This window comes from Anopheles coustani, chromosome 2, assembly GCF_943734705.1.
Source record: "Anopheles coustani chromosome 2, idAnoCousDA_361_x.2, whole genome shotgun sequence".
In the NCBI taxonomy this organism is placed as follows: Eukaryota; Metazoa; Arthropoda; class Insecta; order Diptera; family Culicidae; genus Anopheles; species Anopheles coustani.
The window spans coordinates 68,343,840-68,363,695 of NC_071289.1; the positions used below are offsets into that span (position 1 = coordinate 68,343,840).

At 43.1% G+C, this 19,856-nt stretch overlaps 3 protein-coding genes across 4 annotated transcripts; 1 reads left to right on the top strand and 2 right to left on the bottom strand.

The window, feature by feature from the left end:
* Window positions 1–1,173: 1,173 nt before the first annotated feature.
* On the bottom strand, window positions 1,174–10,324 carry LOC131267584 (ceramide phosphoethanolamine synthase-like). Its single transcript, XM_058270492.1, has 6 exons — window positions 9,362–10,324; window positions 4,034–4,238; window positions 3,793–3,933; window positions 3,519–3,676; window positions 3,225–3,391; window positions 1,174–3,112 (listed from the first exon to the last, which is right to left on the bottom strand). The coding sequence occupies exons 1-6, from the start codon at window positions 10,011–10,013 to the stop codon at window positions 2,525–2,527; spliced, it is 1,911 nt and encodes a 636-aa protein (XP_058126475.1). The 5' UTR covers window positions 10,014–10,324; the 3' UTR covers window positions 1,174–2,524.
* A 629-nt stretch (window positions 10,325–10,953) lies between these two features.
* LOC131262810 (coiled-coil domain-containing protein 6) lies at window positions 10,954–17,228 on the bottom strand. Of its 2 annotated transcripts, none has more exons than XM_058264889.1 (5): window positions 17,025–17,228; window positions 15,876–16,000; window positions 15,710–15,800; window positions 14,971–15,404; window positions 10,954–14,885 (listed from the first exon to the last, which is right to left on the bottom strand). In XM_058264889.1, the coding sequence occupies exons 2-5, from the start codon at window positions 15,989–15,991 to the stop codon at window positions 14,174–14,176; spliced, it is 1,353 nt and encodes a 450-aa protein (XP_058120872.1). In that variant the 5' UTR covers window positions 15,992–16,000; window positions 17,025–17,228; the 3' UTR covers window positions 10,954–14,173. The 2 variants fall into 2 exon arrangements, with proteins under 2 accessions (XP_058120872.1, XP_058120871.1); XM_058264888.1 differs by lacking the exon at window positions 17,025–17,228 and adding an exon at window positions 16,751–16,840.
* A 442-nt stretch (window positions 17,229–17,670) lies between these two features.
* LOC131262784 (IST1 homolog) lies at window positions 17,671–19,496 on the top strand. Its single transcript, XM_058264859.1, has 3 exons — window positions 17,671–18,555; window positions 18,620–18,817; window positions 19,044–19,496. Exons 1-3 carry the CDS (start codon window positions 17,740–17,742, stop codon window positions 19,227–19,229), a joined length of 1,200 nt encoding a protein of 399 aa, XP_058120842.1. The 5' UTR covers window positions 17,671–17,739; the 3' UTR covers window positions 19,230–19,496.
* Window positions 19,497–19,856: the final 360 nt, after the last annotated feature.

A 19,856-nucleotide genomic window follows, 5' to 3' on the forward strand; every position in this document is an offset into this window, starting at 1 on the left:
AAAGGCAACGTACAGCGACGGTTCGACGGAGACGCCCCGCGGGGTGTGAGGAGGAGTCATGCAAACATCACTGTTTGTGCCACCTGTCCGATGGTGGCACGCCGACCGCCTTTCGACCAGATTCCATCGTCGGTGGAGCCGGATCGAACCTTGACACCCGACGACGAACGTTGGCGGACGGGGAGAGTGGTATGACAAACAAAAACAATCCCTGACGCTTGCTTACGTAGTGCCGACCGCACGCCAGTCATATGATTGAACTTCCACCACACTGCCGCCCGCCTAGTGGACGCACACTGTTACACAGTTACGTTACGATTCGGCCGATTTTATCGATTCCAAAAGGTAAAAATGCCCGAAAACAACAGGCCTCCTAGCGCACAGGAGAATCGATGGTGGACTTAAATTGTATTTCAATGTAAAGGAAAATACCGCATGTATTCAGGATCCAAGCAGTTAACCGCACAATCTAGTTTCTAGAATCTTTCGTGTACCGCCTCGCAAATCTCATCCGGAACGCAAAACTTCCCACGAACGAAATTTTTGCAATATTGATCTCGTGTGATTGTTTCGTTGCTCGCGATCGCGACAATCAAGGATAATCCGCAAAAAGAAGCAAGTTAAACGAAAGTTAACCGGAACGAAAGCCAAACGAAACTGAAATCGAAATGAAAGTAGTACACTGCTGCTAAAGTACGTAAAAAATAACAATTAGCGCCAAGGTCTATGTAACGAGGTCCATGCTATTCAAAGTGCGCGGGGCATAGTTTGACAATTCGAATTTAATTTGTTTCCCTTCCAAAAAACAGATTTGCTCATGCCCAATGTGTAAAGTTTTATAACAGAGAAAAGAATGTAATTTCCTGCCTACATTTATTGATCGGATGAATTCTGCAACTTTGTTCTGTCTATACAGCTCCGGTGAAAAAACCAGTTTTGCACTAACCTCCCCATTTTTACACAGACCCTGATCTCTCTGTGACAGCGTTGCGCAAAATTGCATCCCTTTGGGAACGGATTCCAATACATCCGCCTTTGTGAATACAAACCGTACGTTAGCTAAGCGGTTTACTAGGCAACACCGGCTTAGTACACTTTTTTTTGTGATTTGGAAAGTAATAACCACAACACGTGAGGCATAAATGAATTAAACACTATTAGCATTTATTTCCCTTTGATTTTCATTGTTGCAAACCTTTCATAAAGAAAGATCTCCTCTATTCGTAACTTACAAGAAAAGTAAGTATTATAAGTATGGAGTATTTGTAAAAGGTAAATTGTTCCTGATTTTCGTGCCATTTGAAGCTCCTATTGCTTTGAGTTCATGTGTGCGTTTTATTTTGTTGTATGCTGAAGAATAGAATCGTTAGAAAAGATTTAAGAGTCATTTTAGTTGGTGAGATAACAAATCTATTGAGCAACCCTCTCATCGCACCGTCTGACTGTTTTTAAAATGTTTGGCAAAAGTAGTATATTCGTTATACATTCCAATGTAAGCACGGTAGCTGTGGGGAAAGGAGCAGCTTTGTTTTATTCTGTGAAAGAGTTGCTTTACTTTAGTAATAACCGACGGTTCTCGATTGTGTATGTGTAGGCTGGATAATGAGACGGAAAAAGTTCCTTATCATTCTACCGAGGCATAATCTAACGGACAACTTCTAACAGTACTCAAATACACCCCTTAGTCATATATTTCTGTCCTATGTTCTGCTCGACTAGTTCGCTATGCTGGGCTTGGAAAATTCTTAATAATTGTTATTCATGAACTATTTTTGCATTTATCTTTGTTCACTGTTTTCAATGTCTTCTAGCGTCTTATTGCTGTTGCCTATTGCGTTTCTTCCAGAATCGAAGCCGCCTTCGATTTAATACTTTTTAAAGATTACAAACCACTACGCTAGGAAAGACAAATGAAAATAAATAATTTGACAACTGTATGCCACATGAGTCCGAAACGCATGACGCAGGAAGAAATGTTTTTTGGAGGATCGGGAGAGAATGAACGCAGTTTTGCCTGCACCGAACGGCAACGATTGAGAATATATTTTAAAACTATATCACAAAGTTCATCGATCAAAACACGCTAGCCTTTGTTTCGCTGTCAAACTTCTTCAACTGACAAAACATTCTATATAACATTGCCAAGCAAATGAAGGGGAAAAAAATGAACGATCGGTGTATAATTATGATGCGTAATAAATAACGTAGTATATACTAAACGATCTTCCGAGGAAGCTGGATGAAGTTATTCGTTCCGAACATATGCCCTACTTCTCTACCTATTAGTGTCAACCGCATCCACGTAGCGATAACAGTCTTTAAAGCATAACATTTACAACTAACCATCAAAGCAAATAATTATTTGGCCAAACCTACTGAACCCACTTAATTGCTAGCAATGAGGAAGCTAAGAATTTTTGTTTACACCCCCAACCGCTTTCGCTGAAAGCCTCCAGACGGGAAATGACCACCCAAGGAAAGCAAAAGGCGCAACGGAATTTTCCGTCAAAACGAGTACGCCCTTCTATAGGTCCTTCTTCTTGGCAAATTCATTCGCACCCTCCCTGTCGTCACATGGAAGCAGGTTGTTATTATTCGTCAACTTTGGTGAACTGTTCGCACTCTTTGGGAGGGAAGCATTGTTATTGCTGAACGATTTCCGTTTCATGCTCGCAACATCGATGTCACCGGCGTTTATAATATTGTTACACTTGACAGGCTTTTTATCGACTGGTCGGTTGTGTTCTAGGTTGTTCGGAATCTGACCGGGTTGAGCGTGATCTTCTCCATTGGCTGGGTCGTCCGTGGACGCCTCACCGGACGACGACGACGGCTGGCGGTGTTGCGAAGGGACAGCAGTAGATTGATTTGGTTGCATCTGCTTTTGCAGGCTGGTCTTCAAGACGGCTTGCCCGTCGATGTTGGCGATCCAGAAGCGACGAGCTGTCAGCATGCACACATCCTTCACGTAAAGCACGCAACCGAACAGCTTGGACAGCACACCGTACACGGTATCATACTCGTTCGGGATGATACCATCGACGGAACTTTCGAAGTAGCTAAACATGGGAAACCATATGCGTGTGCGGTTCGAGTCGTGCGACATCAGGGCCTACGGCAGGGATGGTGGGAGAACGAGGATCGCATGTGGAAACAATAAACAGCATTAGCGAAAAGAGGATTGAAATCCGATAGAACCTTAAAATATCACACTGCAGACGTACCTGATTGTTAGCTAGCGTGTGGTAGTACAAAAATAGCCTCGAAGTTATGTAGAACGCCACGAACACGTCGATTGAGTAATGCTCGTGGGCGGCCAGGATGAAGAATATTCCAAACATGTTCAACAGCCAGGTGAGCGTATGCAGGAAGTATAGGTTCCGTGGTGTATCTATGTGTGATATAATAATTATCCAATCGATAGAAAAACCGGAAAGAGAAAAGAAGGAGAAATTAGAAGCATATATCGTTCAGGTGGGTGCGAAATATGTTTCAAAATGACCGCGTGGCCTACATACATTCGGTGATGAAGAAATTTAGCAGCGTCAGTGCTACCGTATGCCCGCTAAACATGTAGTCCCCGCACGTCCGGACACCCTGTATCGACATTCCGAGACCACTCCAAATTGTGTAGGCACGACTGATTCTCAGGTAGATCATTTCCGTTATACGAACGCTGTGGAGGAGTTAAACATTCGGTAAGAAATGTATCAGAAACGTGTCAAGCTTTTCAAGTTCATTAGTTGCAGTTGCAGGAAAATCTTTTCAAACCCCATCCCAGCTCTCACTTACTTGCTGTCGTCGAATTTGTGATCGTGTGGTGTGCATTCCAGATGCGTTCCAGGGACGCTCAAGGACGTGATTAGCATCGTTACGCAGCGCAGCAAAAACACGGTACCGGCTAGGGCGAAGAAACGTCGCAGCAAGACCATCCTGGAGAAAGTTGTGCATAAGGGAACGAAGCACGAAAACCGGAAAGTCAAAGTGATTGATTGCATAAGGAAACCGTGCATGGGCAAACAATGATACCTACCGGTGTTTGTGTACCACAAGGACGCACACCCAGATGCAAAACAGGATCGTACCGGTCACTTCGCACATGTGAAAGGCCCACGGTATGTGGGGCACATTATCGAGGAAGATATCGGGCAGTGGTGGGTACTTTTTCATGTCCGGTACTCGCTCGTGCACCACCACCATCACGAACGCTGTTATCCAGGTGACGAGAAAGGCGTAACCTGTAAAGGATAAGGATTGGAGCAAGAAATGAGACCCATGGTGGAGCATGAAAGCCTAGAAGGCCACAGAACAAAAACAGAGGCGAAAGGACTACACCGTCTTACATATCACGGTTCGTCAGGTGAAAGTGTTGTGACCGGCCGGGTTGGCCGAGTGATGGTAATTACTGTATGTGTGCAAACGCCATTAGCTCCAGCCTGCGAGGCTCGCTCCGGACAAACAGTGGCCCCATTTGCTGGTAACTTTGTATCTTTGTTTCATCGTTCGCCACGATGACGCGCGAGCGTCATGTTTTACACAACGAATATTTTTATACCGAAACCGACCACCGCGGTCAGGTCAGACTTATGCAACGGCATTGGTCCGGGAGGCGTTCAGAAAAAAAACCAACACACAAATCGCATTACTGCTCCAACGTGGTGGAGGATGTTTCCAAAACGACTTAACATGGGCGTTTTATGGGCTGGCGCACTTTTCCCAAAAATTAAGTCTGTCTTAATGGCCGGTTCTCTTGATCCCGCCAGGATGATTCGAAGAAAACAAGGTACAACTTAGAAAGATGCATGTCTGGAGATGACATGGTTCGGCATTTTCTTCCAGGAAACTAAGTAGCAGCAACAAGCTGGTACTGCTAAAATAAAACAAAATTGCCTTTCATTTCATGATTACATTGCGTGGCAGTTTCTTTTCCCCTTGCATGAGCATACAAATTAGATTATAAATCACCCGGTCATTTTGTTTCCTAGACGAAATGCTCAATCGAATCAACAGCTAGCACCTCTGTCACGGGGGATTATCTTAAACCCATTTTCCTATTATCTCAAAAATTATCAACCGCACAGCGACAAACACATGGTTCACGAGGGTAAGGGGTGTTAAAGTTAACCCTAACCTAATGCCTCTCCCGATGGCCATGAACGAAGCAGCAAATGGCAACAAAACAGCAAATTAGTTTACTTTAGGTTCAGGTGTTGGCAAATGTTTTTACAGAGCTACACTTTGAGAAAGTTTCCTCAATTCCCATCAATCTAATTTGAGCTACAGAAAATATGAAATTCTTTGCAGATGAACAAATGCTAAAATTACATAATCATGCTGATATACTGTTACAACACAACTGTTAGTTTGTCACAACTCTTCTGGTATTTTTTGTTGTTGTTGTTATCTATTTAAACAATTTAGCTAACTAACAAAGAGATTTATTATCATAACGAGTGCTATTTGCTGTTACTGATGGTCTCACTATCTTTATTCCTATTGGTAAATTGTGTAGACTTACAAATTAGCAGTTCTTCTATCTTCTTTAGTTGCAATCAACCTTCGATTTCATACTGTCTAAATTGTTTAAAAATTCTTGAAAATAGTTTCCAACACTTTCCTAGCTAGTTGCTGCATCAAACATCATAGAAATCAAAAGTATAATAATATAAATAAAAAACTGGATATATCCACCAAAACGAAACCATACAAGACAAGTTAGAATATTAAATTCAGAAATTGCCTTGTATAACAACACCCTTTCATTTCACAAATCTATTTTGAAAATTGGGTTTCTTTCAAATTGATTCATTCAAATCAAAACAGATAAATTCACGGCCTTGCGGTTACAAACAGTCCCTACCCAAACGTGGTGCAATGACAAAGTTTATCAAGATTCAACATTAAATTTTCAATACACATTTCATGGGTCAACATACGAGTCGAAGTTTGCCGACCCCTGGGGTTTAGATAAAAATCCATCGAATTCGTCCCGAGACAAGCTGGTGACCGGTGCGTGTGAATAATTGGAAATACATCCGTCGACCCGGGCGGGTGGTGAAGAGAAGTGCACCGCTAGGGGTTGATGCTAGCAACAGACTCTACGGTTACTTCCGTCCAGGTGGTTAGTGAACGCCGTTTTATCTTATCGGTTCTCGTAGGAGATGGCTTTCCTTACACCAGACGGAGCATCGGAATTACTCATACCAGGCGGCCAGCGTATCAGCACGACGATAAACAGATGAAGGACGAGGACGAGAACAAAGGACCCGTGTCTTGCGTTTTATTCCGGACCGCTGGGTCGATGCTTTTGTCGAGAGGACTTTGAGTCGCGGCAGACTCCTGCCACAAAGTGTACCCTCGGTGGACTTCAACCTTTGACGGAATCATGCTTTCGAATATGGAAACCGGGGAACATGATTCATGCGAGTGTTGACGACTTATGATGACGATGTTCGAGAAATGCCGCGACAAGCGAACGATACACAATGCTGCCCCGATGGATCGGATCTGTGGTCGTGTTCCTTCTCCTTCGATCGCCATCAATACAAGAGAAGACGTTGAATGGCATTTGTTTACTTCTTTGCTCCCTGTTTCCCCGGTCACACCCCGCGCCAACCAAAGGCCCTCGACAAACGGCGCACATTTTACGTGGTTGATCATCTGTGTGTTTTCTTTTTTAAAGTTCCCCCACCACACTAGCTGCGCAATCATTCCGATGAAACGATCCGAAAACAATCCTGATAAACACCCGCTGATTAAGTTAAAGGGTGTCAAAACATCGCGACGTGTTGGAGGAAAAGAGGAAAATTACGCGCAAAACGGTACAGAAATGGGAACATGGTGGTGGTGGTGGTCAATCATTGTTTGAGGTATTAAAAAGTAAATAACACTACCATCGAGCATGCAACACGCCGGGTGTGGGTTGGACAAGGGAAGACCTCAGATGTCTTTGAAAATCGAATTAAGGTCGACGCGTGCCTTCAGTGGCGTTTGCAAACAGATTGGACGAGTCAGCTCTCCATTTCCATTCGTCAAAGTGTCCTCCAAGTGTGATCGGTGTGCCGATGGACAGTAAATGGTCGCTGGACAACCCGTAATGTAATGTGCAGCGTGAAAACGTGAGCAAATTAATAAATCCACCCTCCGCATCGATTAGGTCCGCGGTGTGGCCGCAACCAATCCGGCCGCTTCCAAAATAAACGCGGCACAGAATGGCAGGTCAACAGGTGCTCTAAAAACGACCAACCTCAATGACGCAGTTTATTACAAGAGTTTTTAATTATTGCCCCAAACTTCATTCTCCACTCATCCTAATCCCTCGATAGTAAGTTAAAGTTAATGTGCTTTTGGCGAGTTCTTGTATCGGATAGCGCTTTTCTAATTAGAACAGCCGTATGAATCTTGGATAATGTTTTTGTCTTGTTCGCTTGTTAGAAGATCTCCGAGTAAGAGGAATTTCTTTGACGCAAACCGAGCGTTTAATCGATCACGGTCGAAGAAACGGTCGGAATCGAACGCACAAGGTTTCGTGTGACGTCGGTAAACCTGGGGCAGGATAAACAGGCCTTAATCCGTGTCGATTGAGATAATGAGCGCCACAAAATTGAACGACGAAAAGCCATTCCATTCATTATTGCATTGGCAGAAAAAAATATTGTAGATGGATAAAAAGAAAGAAGTTCTTTAACGTTTACAAAAATCATGTCATGCTTGCGTAAGACACAATTCAACGCAAAGATAATGTATTGTTCTTATTGTATTGTTGTACACGCTGCATGTTTAGAAATAATAACATCATATTATCATAATTTGCCTACAACTGCAACAAATCAAAAGCTATGTTTTGTGCTTGATACTTTATAGATATACCATTCTGAGCATAAGAACATAGCAAAAACAAAATTGAAGTCCAGTTAAAATTTAAAAAAAAAACTTCGGTCATACCTGTCCCATGAAGGGGTTACTAAACTTGTTTCCTTTAAGGTCGTGGATACTCGGTCCTCTGTTCCCGGGGTGGGTGATCGGTCTCGTTTAGGGTTTGAACCCACGTCGAGGCAAAAAAAATAGAAGGTTACCGACCATATAAATGTTTTTGCTAGTTCGGAAAAACCTCCTGTCCAAAAAAACATCAGTGGATTGTTGCACTGAAAAAGAAAATCAATACTTTGCAGTTTCAATTTTCCGACGGGCTACCAACACGAATGCCCCCAATCAGTGAACCTTATTGCGCGGTACGGTTTCTTGCTGCCTTCTTCCTTCAAGGGGTATTTAATTTCTGTCAATTATCGCAACTTAAACAAATAATTTTCCAGCAGGATTAAAATGCTGATATGCTCCGCATTTCCGCTCTTGATTTCCATTCCCCTATCTCTGCATGTACCTATACCTAAAATATATTTTGCAACATGCTAGAACCTGTACGCCACTGATGAAATGGTTCGCTGTATGTACGGGAGATAAGCCCGCAGGTATATCATGCACGATATCTGATAAGAAATATCCGAAACCCCGCTTATTCATCCGGGAATTGATTTTTTTGTCTCGTTCTCTTTTATAAAAGTGAACTGCAGTTTTAAGTTGCATGACAAGCCACCGATGAGAAATGTTGGTTCCCAAAAATAGGCTCGAACAAATGTCTACCCGTCTACGGGTTTCAACTTGATTGTTCTCAATCGTCCTACGTTCGCGTGTGGTAAAATTATATTTGTTCTATTTTTGACCATCGTGTTTCGGAGTCGTCATATCGTACGAATTTTATTTCGTTCCCAATCAAATCATCCCTTCGAATATGAACAGATCTCGTGTCGGACAAAGCCGGACCAATTTGGTAGGTGAGAGGTAAATTGAGTTAGGAGCCGATTTAGAAGCGGACACCGGAAGCGGATGAGTCGAGCTCGTGACATCTCACGGTGCTGTACATTATCGTGTTTCCACCAAATGATGGCATGGAAGTGATTTCCGCGGGACATGCATGACCCTCCCTTTGGGCACCCAATAAGTCCGCGGGTGGATTATGACGGATAAGAAGGAACATTTTTGTGTTGTGAAACGCGAGCGCGAGGGTGCGATGTACTCTCAATTAAATTCTTTCTCGTATGTTCTCGTGGTGGCGAAGGGAATTATACGCATTGTGCAGCCAGTGGCTATCGAAAGGTTCCCCTCTTCGGGCGGTCTGCTCAATTGGATGCAATAGCCATCGAATTACACACCGTGACCCAACGCACTGCAATGTGATGCATCAGGGTGTAGGTTTGGTTTGCGTCGTGGCAATCAAACATGATCTTTTTTGATCTTTGGTTCTATCTGCATGTTGGTTACGGTATGTGCTTGTGAGAAGTTAAAATATATTTTTAAAACGTACCTAGGCTTATCATCGTTTTGAAAAACTCCGGTTGAATGCACGTGGCGCATCCGTCGATGGACATTGGCGGTGATATACGCTCCAGATCGCTGTAGCTAAACCCGACCGAACCGTAACTCGTGCCCATGCTCGATAGGAGATGATGATGATGGTGATGAACCGGGCCTCCGTGGGCCACACTGGCCGGACCATGGTGCGGATGGTTGGGATTGTGGTGGTGCGCCGGATGCAATATATCACCACCGTGCAATAGGTATTCGCCACCGACCACCGGATTGTTCCACATACCGCTCATCATTCCCAACGGCCCCAGCGAGGCGAAACTTTGGCGCTGCAGCAGGCGTATTGCGAACCAGAATCGCTTGATGTCACCGAAGCGCAGCTCCGACGCACAGTGTTGCGGAAGATCCTGCATATCCTGTTCGGTAAATGCCAACAGACACCGTCCATCAATGTCCTCGCGAGCGAGCCATTCGGTGATGCGCCGCGACAGCCCCTCCTTGCGGGCCCATTCGCTGACATTCTCGCTCGTCCAACTCAACACGTTAAGGTGCTGGTGCTCCGGCATTATGTTGTTGGCGGTGGGCATGCTGCTACTAGCATTATTCTTCAACAGATGCCCAAACTCGAACGCATATTTTTGCGATGACATCGAACCGTGCACCGCACTACGGTAAGCAATGGAATGCCGTGTTTCGTTCACAGTTCCGGTCGTAGCGGATACGGCGGAAGTAGGTTAATTTCACTTTTCTCACACACCACACGTTTGTCACACTTCTTCACGGTTTGCTCACGCCAAAGGCATCCGTGGCATTCGATTCGATTGTTTGGCTAGCGAATGGAAGAGTCCAAACGCACGACGTCATTAACTTCGAACGCAAAGGCGCGGAAAGTCCGGTTCCACCCCGTTACACAGACCAAAGGCAGTTTAGTGGCAATGTTCTTCAAGTTCTGCTGACCACATCACGCACTGTGCTTTCCAAACACGTCGCCAAGCTACGAATTCACGAACTCAACTGACACACCACGCAAAATCTGTGCCTGCAATGTTTTGATTTTTCATCTTTCAAGGGTGTTGCGTAGTAGGTGTGCTCATACCGTTTGACAGTCGGCTCGCACTGTTTGACAGTTAACGTTGACGGGACGTGTTCAATTTTCTAACCGCCTCACGCTCCGTAACAAAAATAAAAAGAAATTTTACTATACCATTCTATGATTATTCAACTATTTGATTCTAGTTTTACCATATCACTCACCTAATTGCTCATTATAACTGCGATGTGTGTTTTCATCTAACATTCTAATTTTTGTGGTTTTTAAACAGCTGTTGTTACTTTAGTTTCTACAGAACTGCCTACACCGTATTAAATCGTAGTGAAACGAAATTCAAAAGTTAATAATCAAGTTTTAAATTTGAAACACTAGTACACTTACAATCGTCATTCGTTACGCCATGAAATGAAAGGGCTCCAATTTTCTTCTCTGTATGTTTCTTTCAATTGCATATTTGCCATCATCATCACTACAGTGTCCAATTTTGTAGTAAAAAGCGTTCGTTTTGTTATAATTAAATCATAAAACAAAACATCGTCTATTGACCATTATTTATTTTTCGTTCCTCTTGCTTTTTTTAAAATATAGCAATAAATGTAATAATAATATAAAAGCGATAATATATAATCATAGTAATAATGATAAGAATGATTACATTTTAAGCTGTTACCTATGAATAAATTGTAGAAACTCTTCCAAATACGCTCGATCCTTTCGGGACATGTAAACAAGACGTGTAAAGAAATTTAATCAGCATGCAGTCCTGTAGTCCTTCTTCTCTTCCTTACAGAATATGTTACGTTGAGAGGGTGTGGACAAACGTGCATCTAAAGGAAATTCCTGTTTTTGTTATCACGTTACTAATGGACATCGGAAATTTTCGAAGCACACACACTGCTTCGTACTATATACCGGGATGGACTCCTGTGTACGTAGCCCATCTTTCAACAACAGATCCCCCGTCGACCAAGTTCAGATTGAACAATTTTAACATTAATTGTAGTCATTTTCAAGAATCACATTTATGGCCTAAACTCTATGCCGAACACAACGTTATCCACTTGGACATTTACACTCCGATACAGGACTTTTGTTGGAAAGTATTATCGAAACTTTATATAAGTTACGCACATCGCGCGCCAGTTACTCATGGCTTATGATCAATATTCTGTTATTTTAGATTTCCGGTATTGCGTAATGAATTTTAAGCAGATTTGTCTGAGGGAACCAAAACGCTACTACGTAATGAAAGCAAAGTACTTTAAATCATTCACCACCATACGCCGGGGGCAGAAATACAGATACGCGAAAAACCCAAAAAACATAATATGTAAATGAATAACTGAACGTACGATAAATGTACAAACAGGCATACTTGTAAATATAGTTAACGAGGAGTTCTCTCCTAAGAGACAGCTGTACAAGACAAACGAAAGCAAAGTTCAGACAAGATATAAACACGTCGCATTCCATGTGTGATAGATATTTGTAAATATTGTTGTAAGTTATTCTAGTAATCCTAATAGTTCCCCCATGTTTCCAACACTGTCTGTTCATATTCACCATCATTATCATTCGAACGTAAGCATCATCACCTCCATTGGTGACTATTTACTTTGCGTTCCGCATTTGCAAGTATGCATCATTCCCTTCATATGAATCTATATGTTGTGTTCTCTTTTTTCACGTTACTTTTATGTTCGCCATCGATTTACATTGAGATAAAGTTCCATTTGTCTTGTCGCGTGTTATTTTTTCTTTGATTATTTCATACTACACAACACTAACATAACAGTTGCAACAAGATTGGAAGTGACGGAGAGATGTCGTAATTTTTGCTTTTATCCGTGTGCATATGCTTTGCGCCGTATAGCATGGTTCAAGTGAAATGTGAATGTTTATGTATCTTTTATAGATTTTACTGCCGCCTTGCATCGTTCCCATATCGATCTTCAGTGTATGTACGTTGGACATGGTAAGCCTGTGCCGCGTGAAGGTTTTCTGCTGCTTGAAATGGTGGTTATTTGATTTTGGGATATTTTGTTACCGCTACTAACTAAGAATTTATCTTACTTGCTATGAATAGAACTTGTGGCTATTTCTGCACGCGTGAGCGGCACTTTTCGGCTCCTTCACTACATCTTATCTTGCTGTGTGATTTTTGGAGAACGGCAGGTAAGTTTTATTTTAATTCCTGTGTTTTATATTGAACTGGATTTTATAGTGTTTTTTTCTTCTTCTTAACTTTTCAATCTGACTGTGGCAAAATGTGGTTTACGGCAAATTTACCTAGCACACTTTAGAAGTGAATTTCCTTTAATTCGTTTTGCCCAACTCCCATTCGTTCTAGTGACATTTGACCACAATCTACAATACACGGTGACTATCTAGCACTTTCCGTCCTGTGCCGTGCAGGGAATCAGTGAGTCAAGGTGGGAAGTAGAGCAAGTGTGTTTAAACATATTAAAGGATGACAGTCCAAATGAACAACGATTAGGGTTTTATACTTTTGACTCATGCCTATCATCTAACTCGAATTATTTATTCATTATTATGAGTGATAAATTCTTGACAAGAGCCCGACTGTTTTCCATCCTTCCCGATGTTATCTAATCACCATTGTATGGTTACGATTGTAACATAAACAAAGCGAGTAACCTCTCTTAACATAGACAGCGATTAGTGGACAGTTCAACCCAGAGTGACTTAAAAAGGCAAATTTCGATAGAATTGCATTTATAAAAAAAGGCAAACATTAATTATACTTCATCCCACCATCTGGCCTATATAAGTACTTCGTGCTTCTAGTGCATTGTTGATTTAAATCAACCCTTGAAATGAATGTTGTTTTTTGCCAACTAAATTCGATGGTTTTTAATTTTATCCTCGACAGCAGGTGTACCCAAGTTCCATTAAATTTTCATACACTCACTCTCTATCTCCCTCATTCACCAAACCAAACACGATTATTCATACCGCATTATGACAACTAGTAACAGAACGTATTCCTTTTTTTTAAATTCCACTATTATCACGTAAAATTCATCAAACCGGATCGGAGTGGAACGTAACGCGAGATGAAGGGTGGACGATTTAGCACGGAACAAGCTTGTTTTATCTGGCTGGATAGGATGTGGACCTGCACCTTAGCCTAACAGGGAACTGTTTTGTTTACTGCCTAGCAAATTCGTTGATACTACTGCTTTTCCCGATTTTTTTTCTAGTCGCTGCTCGTCCATTTTCCTGCACGACGAAAATGAATTTTGTTTTACAAAAAACAAACAAACATACGCTCACCACAAACAACCAATTGGTTGTTTTTAATCGTAGCAGAATAATGTAGAACATAATATGTTGTTCCGTAACTTTTTGCTGCCTTACTCGGGACGTCATACTTGCGTTGGTTAGCAAGTATAGCAACGGAAACGAGAGGTTTACCCACTACACTCTGCATAATATTTAGCATAAGGTGTTTAGGAATCACATCACATCGAGTGGAACCAACATTCGCAAAAAGGAATCTTTATCTGCTTTGGAAACTGTCTATAGTCAGGATTTGAATTTTCAGATTATGAATTTACCATTGACTCTGAATACTCAAAAAGCAAGTTGTAACAAAACCACTGAACCGCTGCTTTTCTATCAAGTTCCAACTTGGGAATCCCATTGCGAGCGCCCAAGCGAAAGTCGTTCTTAATCAGTGTACGTTACCCAAGTTCCGATGAGTTGTCACGTTGACTCGCTGACTGTTCAGCAGTCTTAGTCCTTACACATCGAGGTGTCCATCGGGCTGGCCGGCTGGACGAAGGATGAATTTCCGGTGAAGGAAATATTACTGCTAGTGTTGTTCGAGTTCGACGAACCGATGCTACTGTTGAGCGAAGTGGCACTCATACCAACGCCGCTGCCTCCTCCACCTCCGCCACCGGCACCTCCTACGCTACTGCTGCTGCTGCCAGCACCCAGCAGCGGGAACAGACCACCGACACCACCACCACCACCAACCGAGGACGAATGCGAGGAAAGCACGTTCGGTGCGGATGTGTTTAGTCCGATCGGTATTGCCGGCTTAATGAACCGCTCACTGGCCCGCCGGCTCACCAGCTGGCCACACGTGATGCAGCGAGCCAGCCCGCCGGGGCTGATGGGACGTTGGCTTGCGAGTGCCGACACGTTCTCGTTGAACAAGCGCTCGTCCTCAAATTCGAGCGACGACTCCGACTCGGACAGATGCCGCGAGAGGGCCTCGCGACGCTCGACCTCCAGCTGTAGTTTGCGCTGCAGACGTTTGTTCTCTTCGCGTATGCACTTCTCCTCGTGCGCGTACTGCTGCGTTTTTTCTTTGCTCTCCTTCTCGGCCGCGGCCAGGTTGCTGCGCAGCTGGTCCACCTCCGAGCGTAAGTTTGTAATGTGCGCCGTTAGCTGCGAGGCAGTATCGTTGCCATTTTCATTACGATGATTGCTTATCTCTCTGCAAGTTTTTCAAACGAAGGAACATTTCAATTTAAAAAAAAACTAATCAATGCCTGCTGTGTTAGCACTAACGTGAAACTTACTTTGGACTGGTCGGATCCGAGACGGGTTGATCGAGTTTGATTTGCAGCGAACGTTTCTCTGCCTCCAGTTTGTCCATACGCTTCCACAACTTGTTCACCAGCGCCTCCTGCTCCTGTTCGAGCGTATTTTCCAGCTCCACCATTTCACGTCGAAGCTGCTCCAGGTGGTTTTGCTTGGCGGACGTTTCCGCCTCCAGCTTCTCGATCTTGCGCATCAGCTTGTTAACGAGACACTCCTGCTCCTGCTCGAGCGTTTGCTCCAGCTTACACTTCTCCTGCCGCAGCTGATCGAGCTTGCGCGACAGATCGTTGGTGAGGCATTCCTCCTCACGCTCATAGTGATGCGCTAGCGTTTCCTTCTCCTTCTTTAGGGCCTGTATCTTTTTCAGTAGTGTATTGGAAATGTACTCCTCTTCCTGCTCGGCTTTTGCTTGCTAAAAAAAAAGAACAAAAGGAAACGCACGACGAAGCGATAAGCGGTTGTAAATATAAATATCATAACACACCCTTTCCCAATCGTTGCTGATAGAATGTATTCACGGGATTGAAATCAATCGCCGATTACCACATCAAGCAATCCCCGGATGCAATTGTATGGTCCGCACCCGTAGATCCCGTGTAGCGGATGATGTAGTTATAGGCAAGATGCGGTCGCATCATTTCCTCCCTCCCCCTTCCGACATATAGCCCACGGGGTTGGGTGTACATTACAAATGTTGTTGTTGGCTTGTTTACTTACGATGATAACTGACGCTTGACGTAGGGAACGGTTTTCCTCTTGGATGACTTTTACTCTAATTTTATACGTTTCCAGTTCTACCTTCAGCACCCTACAATATAGTGAGAAAAAGATTAGCGATTGTAGGATTGTTTCTAAACGATCAATCCATAATTGTACAACTTACTTGTTCTGTTGGGTAAGGCTTTCGATTCGTTTTTGCAGCTGTTCCCGAGATACTGGGCTTGGTGGAAGCATCGCTCCCCCGTCAAGTGAGCTCTCCGACTCACACGGGCTGTCCATTTTGTTGGTCTGGAAGAAATTTGGATACAGATAACCATAAACTTAACCTGGACCGGAAGGAAGTGCTTCGGGTAGGGTTTAGTAAAATCATAAATAATTAGGCGCTTGCAAAAATAAGAAGGTTATCCAGCAGCTGGTAACGGTTGCGCCACAAAGCCGAAATGCACGATCGACGTCTGTATGACTAATAGCCGATCAAACAGCCGGTAGATAATAAACATTCGTTTGTGTGATAAATGTTTATCAACAGTTGGAAAAAATAAAACTGCGTTTTTTCGTTTATCAATTTGGCTGCTTGATTGCGAATCTACTGGTGTGCATATTTGCCTGCGTTGCAAGTACGGCACACTTTGATGTGCAACGAGTACGATATTAGAAAGCATCGGCAACGAGTTGGGTTGACAGATGAACCTTTACATCGAAAACACCCCCCACGATGGTCGGAAACCGCAGCAACAAATGGCCGTGGTATTCGTAACATTTGTGGCAGAGTCGCGGTTCCGCCGTCCCCGTAGACTTGTGCATGCAATCACAAACCCCGCTCCTCGAAAATCTCCCCTTCTCCCCTGGCGTATCGTCTTTCTTCGGTAAGCATTCCCGTGTCGTGCAATCGCACCTTGAGATGTCGTTCTTTGTGCCACTCGCCTCCTTTTCCCTGCCTCCTGCTCGGATGGCACACATCAGTTCCGACGTTTCGATTCTTATACAACTTTTTTAAGGGACAAGCACCTTAGTACGAAAACCGCAAACGGGGCTTACCAACGCCATGGTACACTTGCAGTTATCCTTTTGCCATTAGCAGGAGAAAATAAAATGCTTCATAATGTCACCAGGTTACACTTTTACACGGCGAATTGGGAGCTAAATGTAATGCTAGACTAATGATCGACCATCGCAATTGACCACGTTAAGCAGTTGGGCTTGCCGTGATGGCATGAAACCGAAAACAGCTTATACAAAGTTTCGAAGCAACACCGACAGCAAAAGACCTTTCTAACAGATTGTTTCTTAACCCCGTACAGATTCGACTTACATCCAACTTGATTCAGGAACTTTTTCCGTGCAAAGTGCCGACCCTTTGGGATGCACACTCTTTATGATGATAACCTAGATGCCTTTCACTTGTCTGACTTGCACTTGAGATATTTTATTTCTTGATCTGACTACTTTTTCACTGTTCTAAATTATGCCCTCTTTCTTGATGCACACCAAAATTACACTGTAACCGATCCGAAGACTGCTACTGCTACCCGTGGATAAGAAGTCAATTGCAAGGCGTTTTTGGAGGCCAAAATCATAGTCAGTATACTTGGTCGCATCATTCGCTGCGTTTGACAAGTCATCTACAAAAACAGGAAAAATTTGACAGTAGGGTTAATTGTGTGAACAAATGTGTGAATTAAACATGGCGGACCACATAACACTTTTTCCTAGATTCTAGACCATGCCTAGATTTTCGCATTCATGTGGACATCAACAATTGGCACACCACAGATCAGTAAATTGCTAGTTATCTGGAGATTATAAATTTTTGGTAAAATAAATAATTCAAAAAATTATCTAGATCTTGATGCTAGTGACATTAGTTTATTTATTTTAAATAATTTGACAGCAATGTCATCGAATGCGAGCTTGATGTTTTCCACCTGTGATGAATCATAATTTGTGTTTTCGTCGGAGATAAATATAAAAACAACTTTAGTGAGTCATTTTGTGTGTGGAAGAACCAGAATCGTGTGTTTGAGAACATGTTTTCCAGTGCTCCGAATTATACCAAACTGAAGACGAACCTTCGTCTAGCCGTTAATCGGCTAAAGTTGCTTGAGAAGAAGAAAACCGAGTTAGCGCAGAAGGCCCGTAAGGAAATTGCGGACTATATTCAGGCCGGAAAGCCCGAGCGGGCCAAGATCCGCGTTGAGCACATTATCCGGGAAGACTATCTGGTCGAGGCGATGGAAATAGTGGAAATGTACTGTGATCTGATCCTGGCGCGGTTCGGTCTCGTAACGCAAATGAAAGAGTTAGACGAAGGTATCGAGGAAGCGGTCAGCAGTATAATCTGGGTGGCACCTCGTCTGCAGGCGGATGTGCAGGAGCTGAAGCTGTGCTCGGACATTTTCACCATGAAGTACGGCAAACAGTACGCTAAGCAGGTTCGAGCTGCAATTCCTCCCCACAAGGTGTCGGATAAGCTGATGCATAAGTTGGCCATCCAGGCTCCCCCGAAGCTGCTGGTGGAAAAGTATCTCATTGAGATAGCAAAGATTTTCAACGTAGATTACGAGCCCGATCCACTGATAATGAAGGATGACCGCTCCAGCATTATGGATGGAGACATTCTTATAGACCTAACGGACAAGAATAATCTCGATGGGTCGACTGGTGGAGCAGGCACGGGCAGCGGTAGCCCTGGTGGTTCTGGGCCGGGTGGCAACAGTGGAGGAAGTGGCGGAGGTGGTGGCATTGCAACACCAGCTGCTGCAGCAAACGTTGGATTCGTGGCATATCCACCACCCTTGCCTCAACTACCCGTGGCGCCGCCAGCTGTACCGTTTCAGTATCCGGTAGGTTCTCCAGTTAACTGATGTATGAATTGCCTCATTGACGAATTGACGTTCCTATTTTTAGGCTGGACCAAGCGGACAAAACTTTGGCAGTGCTACAGCGCCACCGTTTAACTACAACATTCCTCCAAACTCCTCGGAGAAGGAGGAGATTAAGGATTTGAACATCAACTCCAACTTTATCAACGAAGAAAAGGGAGCAAGCACTTCAAGTGGTCCTCCTCCATCTTATGCTTCGCTGAGTCCGGATGATAATATGCAGGTAATTTACAATTCCTTCCATTCGTACTCTAGCTTTGAAAGTAAATCTATTGTAGTAACATTTTTGTGTATTTAAATTTGCTTGTATTTTGGCGATTTTTTTGTGAGTATAAAATACGTTTACTGACTGTTTCAAAACGAATATATTATCCTTCTTCGATGTCTCTAAAACATATTTTCATTTAACCATCTTTTCCCCCTTCTGTGTCTTCCTATTTTGTATTAAGAATTCCACCAAACCGAAACCACAGCCACGCTCCAAGTTCTCACCGGAACTCAACTTTCCTCCACTGCCGAACGTGCCACAAGATTTGCCCGACGTGCCGGACGACGACGAGAACAAAAGTAACAATGACGAGATCGATTTCGATGACCTATCTCGTCGTTTTGAGGAGCTGAAGAGGAAAAAGTAATTCGGACGCATTAACCGTCCGCATACCGCAGTGCAAGCTTTACCCGTTCGATCCAATCGCAAGGAAAATATATTCTCTATAGCCAGCGGTATTGAATCCTGGAAGGATCTATCCATTGAAGGATGAAATGTATCGCTGATGTGAAATTGTGCATCTTTGTTTATCTTGTTTTTCTTAACGTTTACAATGAATATCATTATGTTATAACCATAAACTGAAGAGAAAAATTATGCAATTATGTATTATTAAAAATAAATCAATTAATGAAACATAATTTTGAAAATGATCGTAAACTGCTTAAACCACCGTATGCCAGAATTCCTTATTCCAGCTTATAAAATTATACTTTGTGGCAGCAGCATGGTACGAAACATGCTATCATATCTGTTCCAACGTGATTTGGCCATCTTGTTCAAGACCTTTTGGATGATGGTGTAAAAGTCCAATCGGAGAAATTTAACCCCTTCACAGTCCTGCCAAGTTGAGAAAATGGCTCAAAAAATTGTCACACTGTTTTTTACATTTTTGTATAGTTTTTGGCCTAAAAACAAAAACAATATTTTCCAAATTTTTTTGGGATCATGATTATGATCACCAATAATTTTCTGATAATAAGCAAAAAATTGG

Bases quoted from the DNA above. Each gene is read 5' to 3' on its own strand.
- LOC131267584 (XM_058270492.1), bottom strand. From the start codon at position 10,013: ATGTCATCGCAAAAATATGCGTTCGAGTTTGGGCATCTGTTGAAGAAT. The intron at 3,677-3,792 runs GTAAGTGAGAGC...ACTCCTCCACAG, and splicing joins CACAAATTCGACGACAGCAA to CGTTCGTATAACGGAAATGA. The intron at 3,392-3,518 runs GTATGTAGGCCA...TATCACACATAG, and splicing joins AAATTTCTTCATCACCGAAT to ATACACCACGGAACCTATAC.
- LOC131262810 (XM_058264888.1), bottom strand. The intron at 15,405-15,709 runs GTAAGTAAACAA...CTTTTTTTTTAG, and splicing joins GTCAAGCGTCAGTTATCATC to CAAGCAAAAGCCGAGCAGGA. The intron at 14,886-14,970 runs GTAAGTTTCACG...AAAAACTTGCAG, and splicing joins TCGGATCCGACCAGTCCAAA to AGAGATAAGCAATCATCGTA.
- LOC131262784 (XM_058264859.1), top strand. From the start codon at position 17,740: ATGTTTTCCAGTGCTCCGAATTATACCAAACTGAAGACGAACCTTCGT. The intron at 18,556-18,619 runs GTAGGTTCTCCA...TCCTATTTTTAG, and splicing joins CTGTACCGTTTCAGTATCCG to GCTGGACCAAGCGGACAAAA. The intron at 18,818-19,043 runs GTAATTTACAAT...TTTTGTATTAAG, and splicing joins GTCCGGATGATAATATGCAG to AATTCCACCAAACCGAAACC.